A 20753-nucleotide genomic window follows, 5' to 3' on the forward strand; every position below is an offset into this window, starting at 1 on the left:
CCACCTCCTGAGGCAGAGAATTCCAAAGTTGCACAACCCTGTGAGAGAAAAAAATGTCTCCTCATCTCTGCCCTAAAAGGGTGACCCCTAATTTTAAAACAGTGCCCCCTAGTTCTGGACTCACCACAAGAAGAAACATCCTTTCGATGTCCACCTTGTCAAGGCCATTCAGGATCTTGTATACTTCAATCAAATCACCCCTCACACTTCTAAACTCCAGTGGAAACAAGCCCAGTCTGTCCAACCTTTTTTAGTAAGACAACCCATTCATTCCAGGTATCAATCTAGTAAATCTCCTTTGAACCGCCTCCAATGCATTTACACCCTTCCTTAAATAAGGAGACCAAAACTGCACACAGTGTCCGAGGTGCAGTCTAACCAATGCCCTGTACAACTGAAGCACAGCATCTATCCTTTTATGTTCAATCCCTCTCGTAATAAAGGATAGCATTCCATTAGCCTTCTTAATTACTTTCTGTACCTGCATACTAACTTTTTGTGACTCATGTGCTAGAACACCTAGATCCCTCTACACCTCAGAATTATGCAGCCATTGTCTATTTAAGTAATACTCTACTTTTTGTTCTTCCTGCCGAAGTGAACAACTTCACATTTTCCCACATTAAACTCCATTTGCCAGATCTTTGCCCACTCACTCAACCTATGTATACCCATCTGCAACCTCCTCATGTTGTCTTCACAACATACTTTCCTACCTACCTTTGTGTCATCTGCAAATTTAGCTACAATGTCTTCACTCCCCTCATTTAAATCATTGATGTAAATCGTAAAAAGTGGAGGCCTCAGTACAGACCCCTGTGGGACTCCACTTGGCACATCCTGCCAATGAGAAAAATACCCATTTCTGCATACTCTCTGCTTTCTGCCAGCCAGCCAATCTTCTATCCATGTTAATATGTTACCCACTACACCATGTGCTTTTATTTTCTGAGATAATCTTTGATGTGGCACCTTATCAAATGCCTTTTGGAAATCCAAATACAGTACATCCACAGGCTCCCCTTTATCCACTGCACATGTTACTCCTTCAAAAAACTCCAATAAATTAGTTAAGCATATTTTTCCTTTCACAAAACCATGCTGACCCTTCCCTATTGCCTTGAGCTCTTCTGAGTGCCCAGCTATAACCTCCTTAATGATCGATTCTAATAACATCCCCATGCTAGATGTCAAGCTAACTGGCCCATAGTTTCCTGTTTTCTGCCTCCCTCCCTTCTTGGATAGAGGGGTTATATTTGCTACTTTCCAATCTGATGGAACCTTTCCAGAATCTAGCGAATTTTGGAAAATTAACACCAGCGCATCAACTACCTCTTTAGCCACCTCTTTTAATACCCTAGGATGTAGTCCATCGGGACTCGGAGACTTGCCAGCCTGCAGCTCCATCAATTTGCTCGGTACCGTTTCCCTAGTGATTTCAGTTTCACCAAGTTCCTTTCTCCCATTCACCTCCTGATTTGCAGCTATTCCTGGAATGTTTTTGTATCCTCTATAGTGAACACAGAAGCAAAATATTTGTTCATTTCTTCCACAATTTACTTATCATCTACTATTAACTCCCCACTGTCACTCCCTAGAGGACCAACACTCACTTTACTTACTCTTATTTTTTCTTAAATACCTGTAGAAGCTCTTGCTATCCATTTTTACATTTCTAGATAGCTTTCTCTCATACTCTAATTTCTTTATCCTGATTAACCTTTTAGTCATTCACTGCCGTTCTTTATATTCTGTCCAATCATCTGTCTTGCCACTCATCTTTGTGGAGTTGTATGCTTTTTCCTTAAGTTCGATGCTTTCCTTAACATCTTTAGTTAACCATGGATCATGGGTCCTCCCGTAGAATTTTTCTTTCTAGTAGGAATCTACTTATTCTGAACACACTGAAATATTCCCTTAAATGTCTGCTACTGCTTCTCTCCTGATCTATCCTCTAGCTTAGTTTCCCAGTTCACTTCAGATAGCTCAGCTTTCATGCTCACATAGTTGCCCTTATTTATGCTTCAATATTAAGGACCCAATCTTTGTCTTCCTGTAGCCACATCTCCGTAATTGCTATCAGATCATATTTATTTACTTCAATGTGGGCTATCAATTCATTCACTTTATTATGAATGCTTTGTGCATTCAGATAGAGAACCTTCAGTTTTGTCTTTTTGTTACCTCTGTAACATCTAGTTTTGACTGTTGATCTATTAGGTTTTTTCTCTCTGTCCCTTCCTGCCATTCTCTGACCCTCATTTCTCATATTACTATTTTGCTCTCCTGTTTTGACTATACACCTTGAATTGCTACCTCTACCCAAGCTTGATCCCTCACCCGTCTTGTTTAGTTTAAAGCCCTCTCTACTTCCCTAGTTATGTGATTTGCAAGGACGCTCATCCCAGCCCGGTTCAGGTGTAAACCCTCCCGACAGTATAGCCCCCACTTTCCTCAGTACTGATGCCAGTGCCCCACAAACCGGAACCCACAGCACAAGTCAGGGGTGTGATTGAATACTCTCCACTTGCCTGGATGAGTGCAGCTCCAACAACACTCAAAAAGCATAACACCATCCAGGACAAAGCAACCCGCTTGATTGGCACCCCTACCACAAACATTCACCCCTTCCACCACCGACGAACAGTGGCGGCAGTGTGTACCATCTACTAGATGCATTACAGAACCTCATCAAGGCTCCTGAGGCAGCACCTTCCAAACCCACGACTGCTACCATCTAGAAGGACAAGGGCAGCAGATACGTGGGAACACTACCACCTGAAAGTTTCCCTCCAAGTCACTCATCATCTTGACTTTGGAATATATCACCATTCCTTCACTATGGTTGGGTCAAAGTCCTGGAACTCCCTTCCTAACAACACTGTGGGTGTACCTGCATCATGTGGACTGCAGCGGTTCAAGAAGGCAGCTCACCACCACCTTCTCAAGGACAATTAGGGGCGGGCAATAAATGCTGGCCTAGCCAGTGACACCCACATCTGGTAAATGAATTTGAAAAAACTTGGTGCATTAAACTGGGTAAAATGAAAACCAATTACTGGATTACTACGGTTAGAAATATAATTGAGCGCTTTAAAATTTTACATGCAGAATGTATCTGCAATCTTTCTCATTTATTTGACCTATCAGACGTGGTCACAGATGATTTTTCGACATCTATAGCTGTCCCTGACTTAAATACTATTTTAATTTTACGCCAATCTCCCACACAGCTGAATGTGATAGGAGGAGCACAGAGATAACCTGACAGCCTGCATCGAAAACTAGACTATACACAACTAGTGTGTACCCTGACTTGAAGACTAAGCCACAGAGCAGCACAAACCTGGGAGGTGGCGCCCTGGCTCCCAGGGGATAAAGCTGACGGGCGGGTGATTTGTTTAGACACGGAGTGCTGGTTGGCTGCAGATTAGACTGAGTGGCTCATGTAGAGAGGGTGGGGGGAAGAGTAGAATTTACCTCCAGTCAGTGAGGACCGCTGCTGCCTGGAGAGAAGCTGGGTGCATCTTTCTCCCTCAACACACACTCCCTGAGCACCCCCACCCCACCACCACCTCCACGCGAAATCCTCCCGACTTCTCGCAGCATGGAAGAGTCAACTGGTAGATTTCTGAGCGGCTCTCGGTGATTTCATTCAAAGAAAAGCGCTCGTTTTATGTAAGTGACTTGACCGCGCTGACGCTCCCGGCCAGGCAGGGAAGCATGGACTGGAGGATGTTTGAGTTGGCTGTTATTTTGTCAGCCTGTCTCTACCTGTCCCGCTGTGGACCGACACCCGAGGATGACACAGAACTGGGATCCGGGGACCCGCTCAGAGGTAAGTCGTTGTCACTTTGTTCACTTATAGTTTGCTAGAAAACCATTTGAGGGTCAGAGAACGGTTGCCTAAGAGAGAATCATTGAGCGTCCTGGTGTAAGCGTTAATTTCGTCAAAGGTAACATAAGGCTGCGGTTTTAATATTGCACATCAGGTGGTGGCAGAACATTTTAACACCTTAACCTTGGATAAACATTGACTTAAAATAATCAAATTGGCTTTTGGTGCGTATCAATTTTCATTGAGTTACCGCTTCACTTAAATGCCATATTGAAGTAATTTCAAATGGTTTGTTTTAGTGTTAGGATAAGTTAAACCATGAACTGCTGGGCTCAGGAACACTTCTTGAGCTAAGAGGGCACCTTGTGCCTGGACCGGTCCGCCAAGCGGCGCTGTCTCTCCGCTGTGAGTGTCGCAGGTGCTCCCAGAATACAGGGTGTCACAATCCGCTTCATGCCACCGTATTTAATGCACATTAGCTAGTCTTTTTGAGCAACCTCATGTTCCATTTTATTGTGAATTTCAGCTGCTGCATGTGTTCCCCACTGTTGTTAATATCCACACATCTCCCCCCCGCGCTCCCCCTCACCCTCACCCCTCAGCATCAGGAACAAAACGATTTACTGACCCATTTCTACAGTTTCATTTTGAAACGGTGCAGCTGAAGCGAAATTACTTTAGACATTTTCATCCATCGATCACTGTTAAGCTCTGACCAGAGCCAGCCGCTGTTATAATTGCTTTGAACTGAAAAATATAATTAAAGAGTGCATTCAGTTCTGCTAAAAATCGGCAATATGGGAGTAACTGTAAATCAAGGTTAAAAAAAGCAGAATATAATTATGGACCCAACAGTTCTGTAGAGTTTTGAAATATCTATAGATTTTGGGTTGTCTCTTTTTCAAAGAAAATGGGAGATGGGTCATGAGAGTGATTTGTGAAATCATGACTTTATAATGTCAGTTTTCTTTTGGGAATTTTTTTTTCTTATTTTATTAATTCGCGGTATGTGGGCTTCACTGGCTGGGCCAGCATTTATTGCCCAAATCTAGTTGCCCTTGAGAAGGTGGTGGTGAACTGCCTTCTTGAACTGCTGCAGTCCCTGTCGTGCAGGTACACCCACAGTGCTGTTAGGGACAGTTCCAGGATTTATTTCCAGTGACAGTGAAGGAACGGTGATATATTTCCAATTCAGGATGGTGAGTGACTTGGAGGGGAACTTCCAGGTGGTGGTGTTCCCATTTACCTACTGCCTTTGGCCTTCTAGATGTTTGTGGTCATGGGTTTGGAAGGTGCTGCCTAAGCAGCCTTGGTGAGATTCTGCAGTGCATCTTGTAGATGGTACACATTGCTGCCACTGTTCGTCAGTGGTGGAGGGAGTGAATGTTTGTGGATGTGGTGCCAGTCAAGCGGACTGCTTTGTCCTGGATGGTGTCAAGCTTCTCAAGTGTTGTAGGAGCTGCACTCATCCAGGCAAGTGGGGAGTGTTCCATCACACCCCTGACTTCTGTATTGTACATGGTGGACAAGCTTTGGGGAGTCAGGAGGCAAGTTATTCGTTGCAGGATTTCTAGCCTCTGATACGCTCTTGTAGCCATAGTATTTATATGGCTAGTCCAGTTCAGTCTCTGGTCAGTGGTAACCCCCAGGATGTTGATAGTGGGAAATTCAGCAATGGTAATGCCATTGAATGTCAAGGGGTGATGGTTAGATACTCTCTTGTTGGAGATGGTCATTGCCTGGCACTTGAGTGGCGCATATGTTACTTGTCAGCCTAAGCCAGGATATTGTTCAGGTTTTGCTGCATTTGGATATGGACTGCTTCAGTATTTGAGGAGTCACAAATGGTGCTGAACATTGTGCAATCATCAGCGAACATCCCCGCTTCTGACCTTATGATGGAAGGAAGCTCATTGATGAAGCAGCTGAAGATGGTTGGGCTGAGGACACTACCCTGAGGAACTCCTGCAGTGGTGTCCTGAAACTGAGATGACTGACCTCCAACAGCCACAACCACTTCCTTTGTGCTAGGAATGACTCAAACCTGTGGAGAGTTTTCCCCCTGATACCCATTGACTCCAGTTTTGTTAGGGCTCCTTGTTGCCACACTCGGTCAAATGTGGCCTTGATGTCAAGGGCATTCACTCTCACCTCACCTCGGGAGTTCAGCTCTTTTGTCCATGTTTGAACCAAGGCTATAATTAGAACAGGAGCTGAGTGACCCTGGTGGAACCCAAAATGGGTGTCAGTGAGCAGGTTATTACTAAGCAAATGTCGCTTAATAGCACTGTTGATGACCCCTTCCATTACTTTACTGATAATCAAGAGTAGACTGACGGGGTAGTTATTGGCTGGGTTGGATTTGTCCTGCTTTTTGTGTACAGGACATACCTGGGCAATTTTCCACATAGCCAGATAGATGCCAGTGTTGTAGTTGTACTGGAACAGCTTGGCTAGGGGCGCGGCATGTTCTGGAGCACAAGTCTTCATTACTTCAGTACTATTGCTGGAATATTGTCAGGACCCATAGCCTAAATTCACTGTTTCCTGTGGTATGGTATTGATTGATCCATCCATTCCTATCTAGCTCAAGTGGATCTTTATGTGTGGCCTATAGTGTGGCCAACTCTAGTTGCACAAATTCTGGGAGGTTTCTTCCACCTGGTCAAACAGGCCCGTATCCTCTATGTCCCGTACTTATTTAACTAATTCATGTAAGTGTTCATAGAAAATGTGGGGTGTAAGCACTTTTTTTTTAATGCCCTTTGAGTCAGTAATATTTCTTTTGGGCCTCTTGCAGCAATGTCTAGGAGATTAATCTTTAATTCTTGCAGACTCACGGGCAGTCCTAGTGGGTTAGCAACAACAGTGATTCTTAGAGATGAGTGCTAATAGCTGGAGCATCATAATTGAGCTTGATCTAGAGCAGGTGCCTCTGGACATTGATCATGAGTGAGAGCCATTGTACACACGCATGGTTGAAACCGGGACTGACTTGATCTGCAATACTCAACGACACTAAATAGGCTTGTTGAACAATCTGGGAAACTTTGTTGTTTTATTTATTTGAAGGGGGCATAAATACATATTCTCTACATTGGTAGAAGATCTGATCAATATGGGTGCTCCCACTAACTGGTGTACTTTTATGTATATATATACTTTTTGTCACTGGTACTTGTATCCTTGTTTCTGACATTTTGAACAAATGTTAGATATTTAAGTATTGCTCTTGGATCTCATTTTGTCCATTTTCATTTTGTAGAACAATCAAAACACTGAATAAAGGCTGGAGGAGCATGGTGGAGGGGTCACATTTCACCTTAAAAATAGTTGTCTCTTCCATAACGAACCCATTCACAGAAACATTTCGGCTCAGATATGTGCACTTTCTAAGAATGTGATTTTGTTTGCGGGTTATGAATTGGGAGGAAAACTGCCTTTCTTTACTAAATGAGGAGTTTTATCTCCGTAGTTTTCATTGACAGGATGTGAAGTCTCTATTTGTCATCTAAGTTCTTGCTATTTGCTCCATTCTTTGAATCTGTGGCGGTTTCCTATTGACGTTTTGAGGTTATGGTCTGGGAATCCGGTATAACAGCTCTCCACATCTGTTTTCATGCAGACATCTTGAGATTAATCCTCCATGTAATTTAGAAGAGGTTTTTTAAAAAGTGTTCATTAACCCATAAACAGCTGGCAGGCCAATGGCTTTGACTATCTCCCTAGATTGGCCAGTTGTTGAAGATTCCAACTGCCTTCACTTTGATGCTGACACAAACAGTAATTGTGTGTGCGTTTCAGGAGTAACTTTGATGCTATAGAACCCATTTCTAACTGTGAAGCCATTTTCCTCGCCTTCTTTCTTTCATGTGATTTTCACCAAGTTCAAGGAAGCTTTGGTTTTCATTGGCCCTAAAGGGAATTTTTCAGTTAGTTGAAGTGCCTGAGTCTTAAATATTTGAATATAATCACTACCAACTCACTTTCTCTTACAAAAAATAAAGATAATAAGATTTTTTTAAAACTCATGCTGATTTGGAATGCACTGCCTGAAAAGGTGGCAGAAGCAGGTTCACTCCCAAGATTCAAAAGGGATTCGGGTATGTACTTGAAAAGGAAGATATTTTCAGGGCTATGAGGGAGGAGCAAGGAGTGAGACTAATTGGAATTCTCTTTCAAAGAGCAGGCAAAATGAGCCAAATTGTCTCCTTCTGTGCTGTTATTCTGATGCCCAATCATTAGACCAATTGGTTTGCTGTTGCTCATCTCTGCTCAGGAATTGACATGTTTGGCGCCTCCAGGAATTTCTCTGTAAAATGGCTCAACTTGGGCAATGAATGGTGCTACGTAGGGTAAGTGTCGGCATTTGTGGGACTTGTTGACACGGGTCATGTCAAGTCACTTCACTCTATTATTGCTAAATGGGCAGTGCTGTGCATCGGTGGTATCATTTATCATTTATTGAAATGTTCTTCCTCTGGCACCTAATTAGTTCTTTCACTGAAGTTAATATGCATTTGATACAGAATCTTAGAATGGTGTAATGGAGCAGAAAATCACAGTTTGCATTTAGTCTCAAAAAAGAAAAATATAATCAGCATAATGTCACTTTTTTTCTGATTCCAGTTACATCTTTTTCTGTTGAACTTTTGCTTCTCATTGTTAAGCGTTCTCTTTTGTTGTACCATTCATTCTTCTACTAGCTGTAAATGGCACTCAATGCCCGGTTCAGGGATTTAATGAAGGAATTCCCATGGCCGACTGAAGAAGGTAAGTTGTGGAGTCAGAGAGTCTTTTATTGCACCTGTTCCTCGACTGAGCTGCCTTGTGCTTATTTATTTGTCCAGTGAAAGTCTTGCACATTACAACAGCAATTTCACTTCAAAAATGCATCATTGGCTGTAAAGTAATTGAAACATTCTGAGGTTGTTAAAGGCACTGTATCATCACCAGTTCCTTCCTTAGCATATACATTCCACACCTACTCATACCAGCAAAATATATGTCACACGTGCTTCTAATTGACTTCTATATATTTGGAAAAACTGCAATAAATCACAATAAAACAAATTTTGAAGAGAAAGTTAAAGAAAGCCAGTCATTTCCTGTTGCAAGGAGCCAGGGATTTGCAGGCAGCAAGCAATTTAGGACATGAGATGCCATCCGTTGGCTCTCAGGAGAGATGAGTAGCAGTGTTGTTGCTTCAGTAATGTTTTAGGAGACAAAAATATCCCTCAATTGCAGCAGTTAACCTTATGATGTGTCCACTTAGGCCACCTGCCCTCTTTTCCCCCCTTCCCTTCCTTTTCTTCCCTCTATCTTTGCAAGTAGAAAATAAGGTTTAAATGCTGCTCCAGAAAACAACTTGCCAAATTTAAAAAGGGACATGTCGTAGTAAACACAGCTCAGCAACAAGCTGCTTTCATCAAGATGGATTGCTTCTACGCGTTGGTTAAGAGATATCCTATGTCAACATTCTCCTTCGTTATGTAATTAAGCCTTGCATTACATAACATTGCTGCGTTTTAAAAAATCATTGTCCTAACTTGGCATTAGGTGTGTAAGGGGGACCTGGTGGAGTTTTCTTTGGTACCCAGATGAATTTTTACTTCATTGTGACCTAAACCGTTTCAAAAATCAGGAAAACAAGTCAGCTCTGAAGACAAATTTGGTGTTCATAGAAGTGATGAGAATTGATTATTTCTGTCTACACTGGTGCAGTTGGAGGTAACAGCACGTAGTGGGACTTTAAGCTGCACACTAACTGATCTGGCATGCTTGGTTAAAGAGGTTTTATTTTACAAGAGTGAAAATGTTTAAGCAAGACTATCCTTCACCCCAATCAGAATAATTCATCCAAAAGTCTTATTTTGGTTTGTGAATAGTTTGATTTGTGGGGTGGGGTGGGGTTAACAGCGATATAAATCTCCGACAGCTGTCCAAACACTCAGAGCACACTGTACTAATCATATCCCTGCAAACTGTTGCCCTGTACAGTCTTCTGGAAATGCTGTGTGAGGATAGTTAGAGGACAGGATATTGTCAGAGTCTTTAGTGACTGATACACGCATATATAGCATCTTTCAGATTACCAAGTACTTGCACAGTGGAGATGCTGTAGTAGCAGTGCCATGTGTGTCCTACCTAAAGCAGTGCTCTGCTATTCTTTTCAGCGGAGAAACATGAATCAACAATGGCATTTTGAGCTGTACTACCTGGCGTGCTTCCATATACTGTGATGGGAAAACATAAATTTAGCATGTTTACCGTAAAAGAAAAGTTGCCTGGAAGATAGGGACAGGAAATGTGTAAGTCTGTTTTATACAAATTATTTTTGGCTGAATCTGTAACTTCTAAGGGCAAATTTACAGGCATTTTCTGAAGCTTGGCAATCCTCCTGCTTAAATGCAAGCTTGTGTATTGAAAATGCAATCGGCCATCCCTTTTAAACAGCAATCCAAGGACGTAATACAAAAAGATGCGAACGTAATCAGATGACAAATTACATAATTCAGAACAAAATCATTGAACCCAGCTGTATAGGTCACTTTTCCATTTTTAAAATCCCCAATAATATTTATGTTACAATGCCCTTTTAGGAGGATTTGTTCCCTCTCATGGCGATCACTCTATGCACTCTTGACTGCAAGACTGGCTATTCACAGAACATGTAACTGCTGATTCTTGTCCAGCAATGGGCAAGGACTAATGGCTCTAAAATCCAGGAATATTATTATAGTATTACTATAAGGTTTGTATAAAAATGATACCTGGTTAAAGTATTGGCTTTGAACTATGTTAGGCCATTTTGACAATAAAATCTATGTCTAAATACAAAAGCTTGACTATAAAGTAATAGCACAATCATGCTGTACATTCACAGATTAATGAGTCACATGTTGGTTCTGAGAAGACCCTTCAATTCAACAACAAATTTGTGAACGTTTAGAGATTCACTGGAGCAATTAAGGATAGCCATCTTGGACTTGTCAAAGGCAAGTTGTGTTTGACAAATTCCATAGCTAGGAAACTCCTTGGAGCTGCTCCCAGTTCACTTGGCTTTAATTGGAAGTACTGTGTTTGCTGTAGCTGCAGCCCTTCAAGTGAAGCTAAGCCTGTGGGCTGGGAGTAGCTTCCCGAGAGATTTTTGAACAAATGATTGATGTGGATTTGATCCCCTTTACTGATTTAGCTCGACTGGAAGGGTAGGTTGGGAGGGACAGGGAGTGTCTGTGAGAACTTTTCCAGACTTAATTTCTTCCTTATTTGCTCTAGAGTTTTATCCCATCCAGGGGATTTTATGGATAACGGATGATAGGTTGTTGGGGGGTGTTGGAGGTGGGAGTGTGGGATAGTGGGGTAGGAGTACAAGGGTAGGAAGTGTCCAAACGCAATGCATAGGCATCATAAGTGTGGGAAAGGTTGGATTGATCAGCTGATCTTCCCCTGCCTGACCTTTCTGTGTATTGAAAAAAAGTCCTGCATGTGTATAGGGAATTTCAGAAGATGTTTGGATATGTCTCACAGAAATCTCATTTCAAAAATTATGATGTATGGATAAAATGTTTTGCAGAATGCTGGTTTCTGGTATATGGTACTAGAGGAATAGATAGGAAACTATAGGTTGACGGACAGAAAACCAACCAATTGGATTAATGGAGAATGATTTATTGAAAATAGTGTACCTGAATCAGTCAACCAATGGAGGCCCATTTTTTTTATTCTTAGTGTTTGTAGGTAATTTGGATTTTGGACTTTGCCATAGGGAGCAAGGTACTGAAGTTACTTGATACCACAAAAACAGAGTGTTAAACAAACAGCAAGGCAGGCTGTAAAATACTTCAGGAGAATAGTCGCTCGGCAGTACAGAACTTGAGTATTTCGGAAAAGGAGGCGTGTTGTTGAAGCTTTTCACCTTGCACTCATCAGGACAGAATTGCAAGAATACCCAATTTCAAAGGGAACAGTATAAATTTGGTGCTCACTTTGAAATTGGGTATTCTTGCAATTCTGTCCTGATGAGTGCAAGATGGAAAGCTTCAACAGCATGTCTATTTTTTCAGCAATGTGCAACTTTAGGAGAACATAAATTAATTAGCAGAATGGCTAATTTCGTGTGAGGAAGAGTGAGGTAATGCATTTTAGGAGGAAACTTTGGTAGCAGTATACACAATGCAGAGAAGCTAAAGGCAGGGTGGATGAACTGAGACCTAGGATTCAGATACATAAATGCTCGAAAATGTGAGTGCAAATTGGTAAAGCAATAAACAAATAATGTGCTAGCTTCTATAATTAGGAGAATAGAGTACACTAGTGGTATGTGTTGCCTGATTCAAACTTGGACCTTAAGGAACATGTCCTATCACTGGCATCTCATTGCTAGGGCTGCGGGGCAGATCGTTTACTATATTGCCAGACGTGAGAAGTAAACTGAAAGGATTAATGTCTGTTTCCTCTAAAGAATTATGAGGTGTTGGGTCAAACTGAGGAACTATAGGTCAATTGCTGGCATGTTATAGGTTGTTGGATTTAATTAAGCACACTGTTAACTGAAGGATATTGCAAGCCATTTGGTGGAGGTATGAAATTTTCATTTCCTTCACATTCCCATGGGCTTGTGCAGCTGCCTCTTGTTTCTAGTTTGGAAGGGTAGGTGAACTGGCCTTTATGCCACTGGGGGTTGAAAGCACTTGGACAGGTTATACTAGATGGGGGTGGCAGGTCTCACCTCACTGGGAGTAAATCGTCACAGAGTTTGTGAATTGAGCACTTTCACTGCTAAGCTGCTTTGGAAAATTTATCATTTGTTTTAATTCTATACACCAGTAAAGGTGCTTTTATTTTATGTATAATTTCAGGTAGCAATACTAGCATTTAGATCGCAGTAGCACAAAGCCATGAAAACCTAACCTATTCATTAGAATCTAATGAACCAATATGCAAATAATAATGTGCAAATAAAATGTCTCCTCTACATTGGAGAGACCAAACGCAGACTGGGTGACCGATTTGAAGAACACCTTCGGTCTGTCTGCAAGCATGACCCAGACCTCCCTTTCGCTTGCCATTTCGATACACCGCCCCGCTCTCATGCCCATATGGCCATTCTTGGCCTGCTACAATATTCCAGTGAAGCTCAATGCAAACTGGAGGAACAGCACCTCATCTTCCGACTAGGCACTTTACAGCCTTCCGGACTGAATATTGAGTTCAACAACTTCAGATCATGAACTGTCTCCTCCTTCCCTAACCCCTTTCTGATCCCCTTTTTTCTAATAATTATTATATATTTTTAAAATTTTATTTATTTATATTTTATTGTCTTTTTTATTTTTTAAATATATTTTTATTTTCCCACCTATTTCTATTATTATTTTTAAAATTTATTTCCATTTATTGTTTTATCCCCACCCTTTAGCCTATTTCGATCACGCCCCCCCCCCCCCACCCCTCCCCAACCCCCACTAGGGCTATCTGTCACTTGCTCATCCTGCTTTCTACCCTTAATGTCCCCATTAGAACATCCTTTAGCTAATATCACCACCGTCAACACCCCTTTGACCTTTTGCTTATGACGTCTTTTGCAATCTCTCCTTTTCCTCCACCTATCACTGGCTCTCTATCCAGCTTCACCTGTCCAACCCCCCCTTAAACAGCTTATATTTCACCACATTTCTATTTCTCTTTAGTTCTGATGAAGAGTCATACGGACTTGAAATGTTAACTCTGTCTTTCTCTCCACAGATGCTGTCAGACCTGCTGAGTTTTTCCAGCAATTTTTGTTTTTGTTTCAGATTTCCAGCATCCGCAGTATTTTGCTTTTACGCAAGTAATAAATGTTTGCCTAGCTCTTAAAAAGCAGAAAATAAGTGCAAGTATTTGAGGAATTTCTGAATAATGTTACCTTTTCTATTCATAACCAAAAATTCTTTCCTTCAAACATGACCATCAAAAAAAGTTCAGGTTCTTAAAACAAGAATCAGTGTTGCCTAAATGATGGTGTCGTGGTGTCCTGTGGATTGTGTGGGTCTGATTTGAGGGTTTATAATTTTGTATTAAACAGTCCAGCATCAAAATCACACATGCTGTTGGAATTGGTTATGAAGTTAAGTTGCAACATTGATGAAGTGAAAAGTGGACATGAGTATCCTGAGCAGGAGTGTTTACAACTTTGTTCATCTTAATCTTGGTGTGCACACTTTTAATTGAGGCACCATAGAGCATATCTTTGTACAGGTGTGTTGTAGCCTCTTTCAGCAGTTGGAGACGGGATCATGAGGACCTGGCTGAAAGTCCCAGATTCTGGTCTGTCCTGGAATAGCTGTAACACAATGTTCTTACCAGTCAGCCTCAACATTCCAAAATGACAGAAATTCCTGCTGATCCTAGTCTACTCACCCCTGCTGGAAACGCTTTGTATGTGCAGTTTGAATAATGGTTTGATTTGAACTATGAAGCAATGGCAGCTTAAACAGTTTCCTTATTAAAATAGAAAATAAATTCGGAATTATTTTAAATGTTGAAAACTTTCCTTTCCTTTCCCTATGCTTTATTTGCCTTTCAAAGAATTAGATCAAATGTAACCAACTCCTTTCAGTCCAAACCAGTACTTTTTTCCTGTGTCTTTTTGTTTCCTGGCTGTTGTTGAATAACTTTCTGTTATCTTCTGTCAGCCTAGACCAGGCTTGTCCAGTGAAGCCCCTCTATGCGGCCCCTGGAGCCAGTTTTTGAAATTCCAGTCAAACAGGTGAGTTTCAATGGAAGATTCTGCATGGAGCTGCTCCTCCAATCAGAAACTATTTCTCTCCCACATTTGCTGCTGATAGGCTCACGAGAGCAAATGAGGGAGAGAAACAATCTCTGATTACAGGAGCAGTGAACAGCGGCATTGGCGATTGTGCTGAGGGCTGCCCGGCCCAGGGGAGCCAGGTATGTCGGGCCGGGGGAGGGGGAAGTCGTGTTGGGCCTAGGGAGGGTGAGGTTTTGGCGGGTCCGGGGAGTTGACGGTGCTATGGTGAGTTTGTGGGACTGAGAGATTTTGTGGGAGTGTGTGAGAGAGAGTGCTGGAGACTGAGTGCGTGTGTGGATGTGAGTGCAAGACACTGAGTGAGTTTGTGGGGGTGAGTGCGAGACACTGAGTGAGTGTGTGTGTGTGTGGTGGGGAGGACGAGAGACTGAGTGAGTGTGTGAGAGTGAGTGGCTGAGTGTGCGGGGGTGAGTGCGAGACGGTGACTGAGTGTGCAGGGGTGAGTACGAGACACTGAGTGAGTTTGCAGGAATGAGCGTAAGAGACTCAGTGAGTGTGCGGGGGTGAGTGCGAGACAGTGACTGTGTGTGGGGGTAGGGGAATGTGAGAGACTGAGTGACTGTGTGTGATGGGGGGCGGAGTGCGAGTCGGCCTTATGCCCAGGTTTCCCACTCACTCTCACCACCACACACCAACACATGGATACGCACCCTCTCACAGTGGGTGAGGGTGAGTGAGTGAGTACCCTCAGACTGGGAGTGAGCTGGACACACACGCACTGACCCTCTCACACTCTGGTCATTTTTATTAGTTACTCTTTTTTAAATTTAACAATTTATTGCTATGACAATTGCTATGAATTGCTCAGCAATTGTTTCTTTCCTTAAAACCTCAACTTTTTTTTGGAATTCAGTTTATTGCTGTGCTGAACCTTTTCTTTCCAAAATTTGCTCATTGGCCCTTTGAGTGAGAAAAATATGCAAATGTGGCCGCCCGAGTGAAAAGGTTGGACAAGCCTAGACTAGACCATGCTTGGTGTTGCAGTCGGCAGAGATTCCCCTGAACTGTACCTAAATTGAGTCATTACCTTTAGGAGAGAAAGTTGGCACGAGTGAAGAGAGGTGGTTTATTCACAGCTTTGGATATATCTTCTTTTGTCTTTTCACTCAAATGATCAACACAATATTTTTAACTTAAACATTGCAGTGTCACATACTGCAGGGCTATATGGGCCACAAACTTAATTTCACTCCTCAAAACACTTCAAAATGTTGCAGGTTAGTGAAGGGTAATTGATGTTCCATAAGCGAACATGAAAATCATAATGTGCACAGCAAGATTCTATCAAATTATTTTGGTTGAACATTCGAGGTCACTTCAATCGAATGCTCTGATAATTTTAAAATCTCTTTTGCGCGAATGTTGATATTTACATCATTGATTCATAATTTAAATTATTGACACACGCTAATTTTTTCTTCAGATACTTTTTTTTCCGTGGACAAATTGTCCTTGGATTACCAGAAAGACACAGTAAGCGTTTAGATTGGAATTTTGGCCAGCACACTGGGCGAATTCTCTGAACTTCGTTGCCAATTATTTTCAACATCCACTGAGCAAATGAAACCAGTTGGAGCCTCAGGCCTAATGTCACACCGGAAGGTTGGCACCTCCGACAATGCAATGTCAGCCCAGATGTCAGCTTGAAATCAGCAACCTTGCAACAAAGGCAAGACTGATCAAAGCTGACAGTTAAATATTGGCTACTATGCTCAGATCGTATTAGCTGTGACTTGCTTTCTTTTAATATATTTTCAATTATGCATGTATGAAAGATAATGTCCCAATCACAGTCTTTTACCTTAACCCTGAATGTTATCCCCTTCTGGCTCTCCTGAAGGCAGTGGCGTTTCATGTTAGTCTGCCTTCAGAAGCCTTCCAGTTCCCTCTCCAAGTGGCCATTTATCAATGAGGCCTTGTCAGTGACAGTTGTGGTTTGTTCAGAGTTTCATCACAGTCAAGTGCAAATCCTGTTTCCACACAACACATATATCCTTCCTGGAAGAAGTGGGAAGCCTGGATGACTTTGGCTGGAACTTGAGTGTGGACGGAGAGCCGTGTGCTTTAGCCAAAATGACGCCAGAGCCCTGATTCCAGAAGTCCTGCCCCACTCCCCCCAACCCCCCACCAAACCCATTACCAGGGCAAATGGGGGCAGGTTGTAGTTTGCGCATCCTTGGTTCACAGAGATGGCTGCACATGTAAAATTGCAGCTGTCTTCAAACAGATATAGTTTTAATTCATGGGATGTCTAAAATGGACTCGTGAGCTTTAGACATTTGAGCAAAAGGTCTAAAGCTGCTGGAGTTCTTTGGAGATGTAGGGTACCTCTTTGGGAGAGGTCCAGGTAGCCCTTTGGGAGAGGTCAGGTGCCGTTTAGGAGAGGTCAGGTGCTCTTTGGAATTGTTAAGAGTAGACATAAATGTGTGTAAATTCAGTTAAACTGTCAAGCTGTCAAGGCATTTAAATCCCCAAGCTCGTTAAATTTTTGAACGGAAGCCACTCTGCATTTGAAAATAAATCAGTGCTTGCAATTTCATTTGGCGTCTGTAGACATAATCTTGAGGGTTATTATAGGATTAGTGCTGCATGACTGATTCCACAACCTACAGTGGGGGTTTGTAATTTCACAGTTTGATTGACAGCTCCAAGTTTTTGATGTAGGGCTATGAGCGCAAACGTGTGTTTTCATAAGGGATTAAGTACTTGAATGAAATATTTATTTTCATAAGCGATTAAGTATTTGAATGAATTTAAGTGTATTAAATGTTTTTATCAGTGAGTTTTGTAAAAATAAAATGGACACTTAGAACTTTAAATACTGCTGAAAAAAGAGATATGTCGAAGCTTTCATCTTGCACTCGTCAAGACACTTCGCAAGAATACCAATATAAGGAGAAAACAACAATTTATATATGAGAAGAGATTGGTTGGCAAATGGACTCTGAACGGGTCTAAAGCCATCACTTTCAGTCCTGAAAAGTGCCCAGTCTACCTCAGATTACCCTGGAAGGGCAAGGTATCTCAAAAATTTGAGCAACAGCTGAAACAGTGTTTCACACTGCTACTATTCAGTAGCAGCGCAAGTGGTATTTGCCATTAACCGGATGCTGCCGTCAAACCAAAAAGGCATTCTGCCTATCACACAAAGGAATAATGTGATGTATGAATTTCAGTGCCAATGTGATGCTAGGCATGTAGGCCGTATGTCCCAAAGACTGACGGATCATATCAAACAGCACATCCCAGCCACTGTTCGCTACAGGCAACTGTTGTCCAACTAGCTTGTGACTTAGAAACACAGTGTCCAACATTAGGTGTGATTCTGCGAGTGGACGACATTTGCTAACTAATCCTCAGTGTGCTAAGAGTTATGCCGACAACTAATTTAAGATTGTCAGTCGGGCACACAGTGTGGCGCATTTGCGTGTACTGGAGGCTTCATATATTAATACACAGGACCCTGTTCTTTGCAGACAGAAGGAGCATGTACACACATTGCACTTGTTTCAGCTAAACAAAATAAGTGACAGCCACTTGCTGACTCATTCCTCAGGGCAATGCCTTGACCAATTAGGGTCAAGCTGCCTGGTTTAAATTTAAAAAAAAAAGCTTGGCAGTTAACTGTCAGTCACCATCACTGGTGCATTCTCCATGGCAATGCCCTACCAATTAGGGTCCACTTGCCAACCAATCAGCACTGCTTTCTCATACAATATAAATTATTGTTTTCCGCTTATATTGGTATTCTTGCAAAGTATCCTGGTGAGTGCAAGACAAAAAGCTTTGACTTGTCTCCTTTTTCAGCAATACTTAGAACTTTATTTCATCTCAGAATGGGTCCTGAGGACTACCCACAATGGATACTGGGTGAGTGGGCATGCAGAGTGTAAGTGCAAAGGGTGGTTGGGGGCATGAGTTGGCACTGTGTTAGCAAGAGGCTATAAAGGTTCATGGGGATGAATGTGAGGTCATGGGTGGGCATTAGTTGGCATTAAGTTGGCATGTGGACTATAAAGGGCCATGGGCAATGGGTTGGGGACATAAGCTGGCATGGAGGTTATGAGGGGCTGTGGGGGGATTGAGTTGGCATGGATGGGGCATGGGGAGTGTGTGGGGGTGAGCGCTAGAGGGCTGTTTCACCCTTTATTGTTTTTTTTAACAGCTGAGATGAAGTCCCAGAGCACTGAGGCGGGTCTTTCGCCCAGCCCGCCTCCAAACCCGGCCCACCTCCACACCCCGCCCGCCTCCACACCCAGCAGCCCCTGTGGCTGTCTCTGCACTGTTTCTGAAGTGGTCGGCACAACTCTGTTAGCAACCTCACCGCCCACTCCAACCCCAGAACGAAAATCTGACTATCCGGGTCCAGAGTCTGGTTTCCAGAGCTGGGAGTTTTCCTGCACTCCTGACTTGGATACGAAAATTCAATCCTGTGTTTCTTCCCTCCTTTCTAGCCTGGTGATGCTGAGGCTAGATATTATGCCCCACCACTCTTCTGGTTTGAGATCTGCTGGCTTAGCACAGACTGGATACAAACTTGAAACATTGATGATCTGTGTGGTTTAGTGGTACACTTAACCGCTGACCTATTTGGATTTCTGATCCTACATTCTTGTACTTGATGCATATCATCAAGCGCATTCCCTCAGCTTGTAAATGGTTTAAAGTTTTCTTATGACTATAAAGTAGTTGCAACACTCGGATTACTTTAACAGAAATATTACCTGGTAGCTGTGATTCAAGAGAAGTGTTACTTATGCAAATCTTTTATGTTCCCTCGGCCATGGGTCAACTGTCAAACTGAACTAAAGTTCTAGCACTAAAAATGATGTATTTTACTTGCGTATCTCAAAACGCTTGTTTACTAAAGTTTACTGTCTGCATGGACAGCATTCTGTTCTGTGACTGAACCTTCTTATTTTTATAGCATTTTACTAGGCGAAAGAAGTCAGGTTCACAGTTCATAAATGTACCATGAAATTCAAGACACGGCTACTTAGCAAGTTGAACAGAGATGACTGCAGGCATCTGGTAGCAATTGACACCATGTTTGACCACTTCTCTAAAATCAGTCTACATCAACGTTCAAAGTGATTTTCTTCTCCCCACCGCCCCTGCCCCCCACCCAAACACACACACACACACACACACACACAAATTAGCAGCACGGGAGAAATTGTGAGCTACCAGAAACCTTTACTGTCCTAATAAATCTGCTCCAAGCAACATTATTAGCCATACTGTTCAGGTGTGTTCTCTTAATTTCCTGTTGATTTTTTTCCCCCCCTCTCCTATATGTAGTTCTTACAGCCATTCAGTCTGCCTTGCCAGTGCTGCCTCTTTTGAAGGAGCTGTCCAATTTAGTTCCAAACCCCAGCTTTATCACCATAACCTTTCAAGTTAGTCTTCAAGTGCATGTAAAATTGCCTTTTAAAAGCTCCTATGGAATTTCATATCCCCACCCTTTCAGGTAATGCATTCCAACTCTTAACAACCCTCTGGGGAAAAGGAATTCCTCACTTTCCCCTTTAGCCACTTTTTAAAAACCTATGGATGGAATTCAACCCTCTCTCCCGGAGAAGGGGGAGCATTTAATCGGGTGAGAGGGGGAGCATTTAATCGGTTGAGAGGGTGCAGTGTGGAATGCCAACCCTCTGCCCTTGCCTCCCACCCCCTCCCGTCTTCTCCCATGACCCCCATCCTCATTCACCTTTGGCCTGGGGACCCTCCTTGATCCTGGGCCTCTAGTGGATGCTTTACTGACAGCTGCCACCACTCCTGGTGCCACTGCCTGTGCTCGAGAGCTTCTGGCCTGTGGCCAGCAGCAGTTGCGGGGGAAACAGGAATTCCGTCCTTGTAGTCCTTAATCCAGGGAAGGCCCAACGCTGGCCACTTAAGTACCTGATTGGCACTTAATATATCAGGCCTTCCCCAACAGAGGCAATGCAGGGTTTCCGCCGGTTCTCTAATCAACAGCCAAGACCCTCGTTGCAAGCATTAAATTCCTCTCTATGACCTCTAGTCACCAAACCATTTGCCAATGGATATAGTTTTTCCCGAATTGCCTTCTCAAGACACCTCATTTGGAATTAGGTCACTCCCCTC

General features: G+C 42.7%; 1 protein-coding gene across 1 annotated transcript in view; it reads left to right on the forward strand.

Annotated features, from left to right (window-relative positions):
* The first annotated feature begins 3352 nt into the window (after positions 1-3352).
* LOC144685615 (uncharacterized) overlaps positions 3353-20753 on the forward strand; it is a 449474-nt gene continuing 432073 nt past the window's right edge. The window contains exon 1 of the mRNA XM_078550317.1: positions 3353-3838. Coding sequence (XP_078406443.1) covers positions 3724-3838 — 115 coding nt within the window. The 5' untranslated portion in view covers positions 3353-3723. The remainder of the gene's footprint in view (positions 3839-20753) is intronic.

Source organism: Cetorhinus maximus, chromosome 10, assembly GCF_964194155.1.
Source record: "Cetorhinus maximus chromosome 10, sCetMax3.hap1.1, whole genome shotgun sequence".
Classification (NCBI taxonomy): domain Eukaryota; kingdom Metazoa; phylum Chordata; class Chondrichthyes; order Lamniformes; family Cetorhinidae; genus Cetorhinus; species Cetorhinus maximus.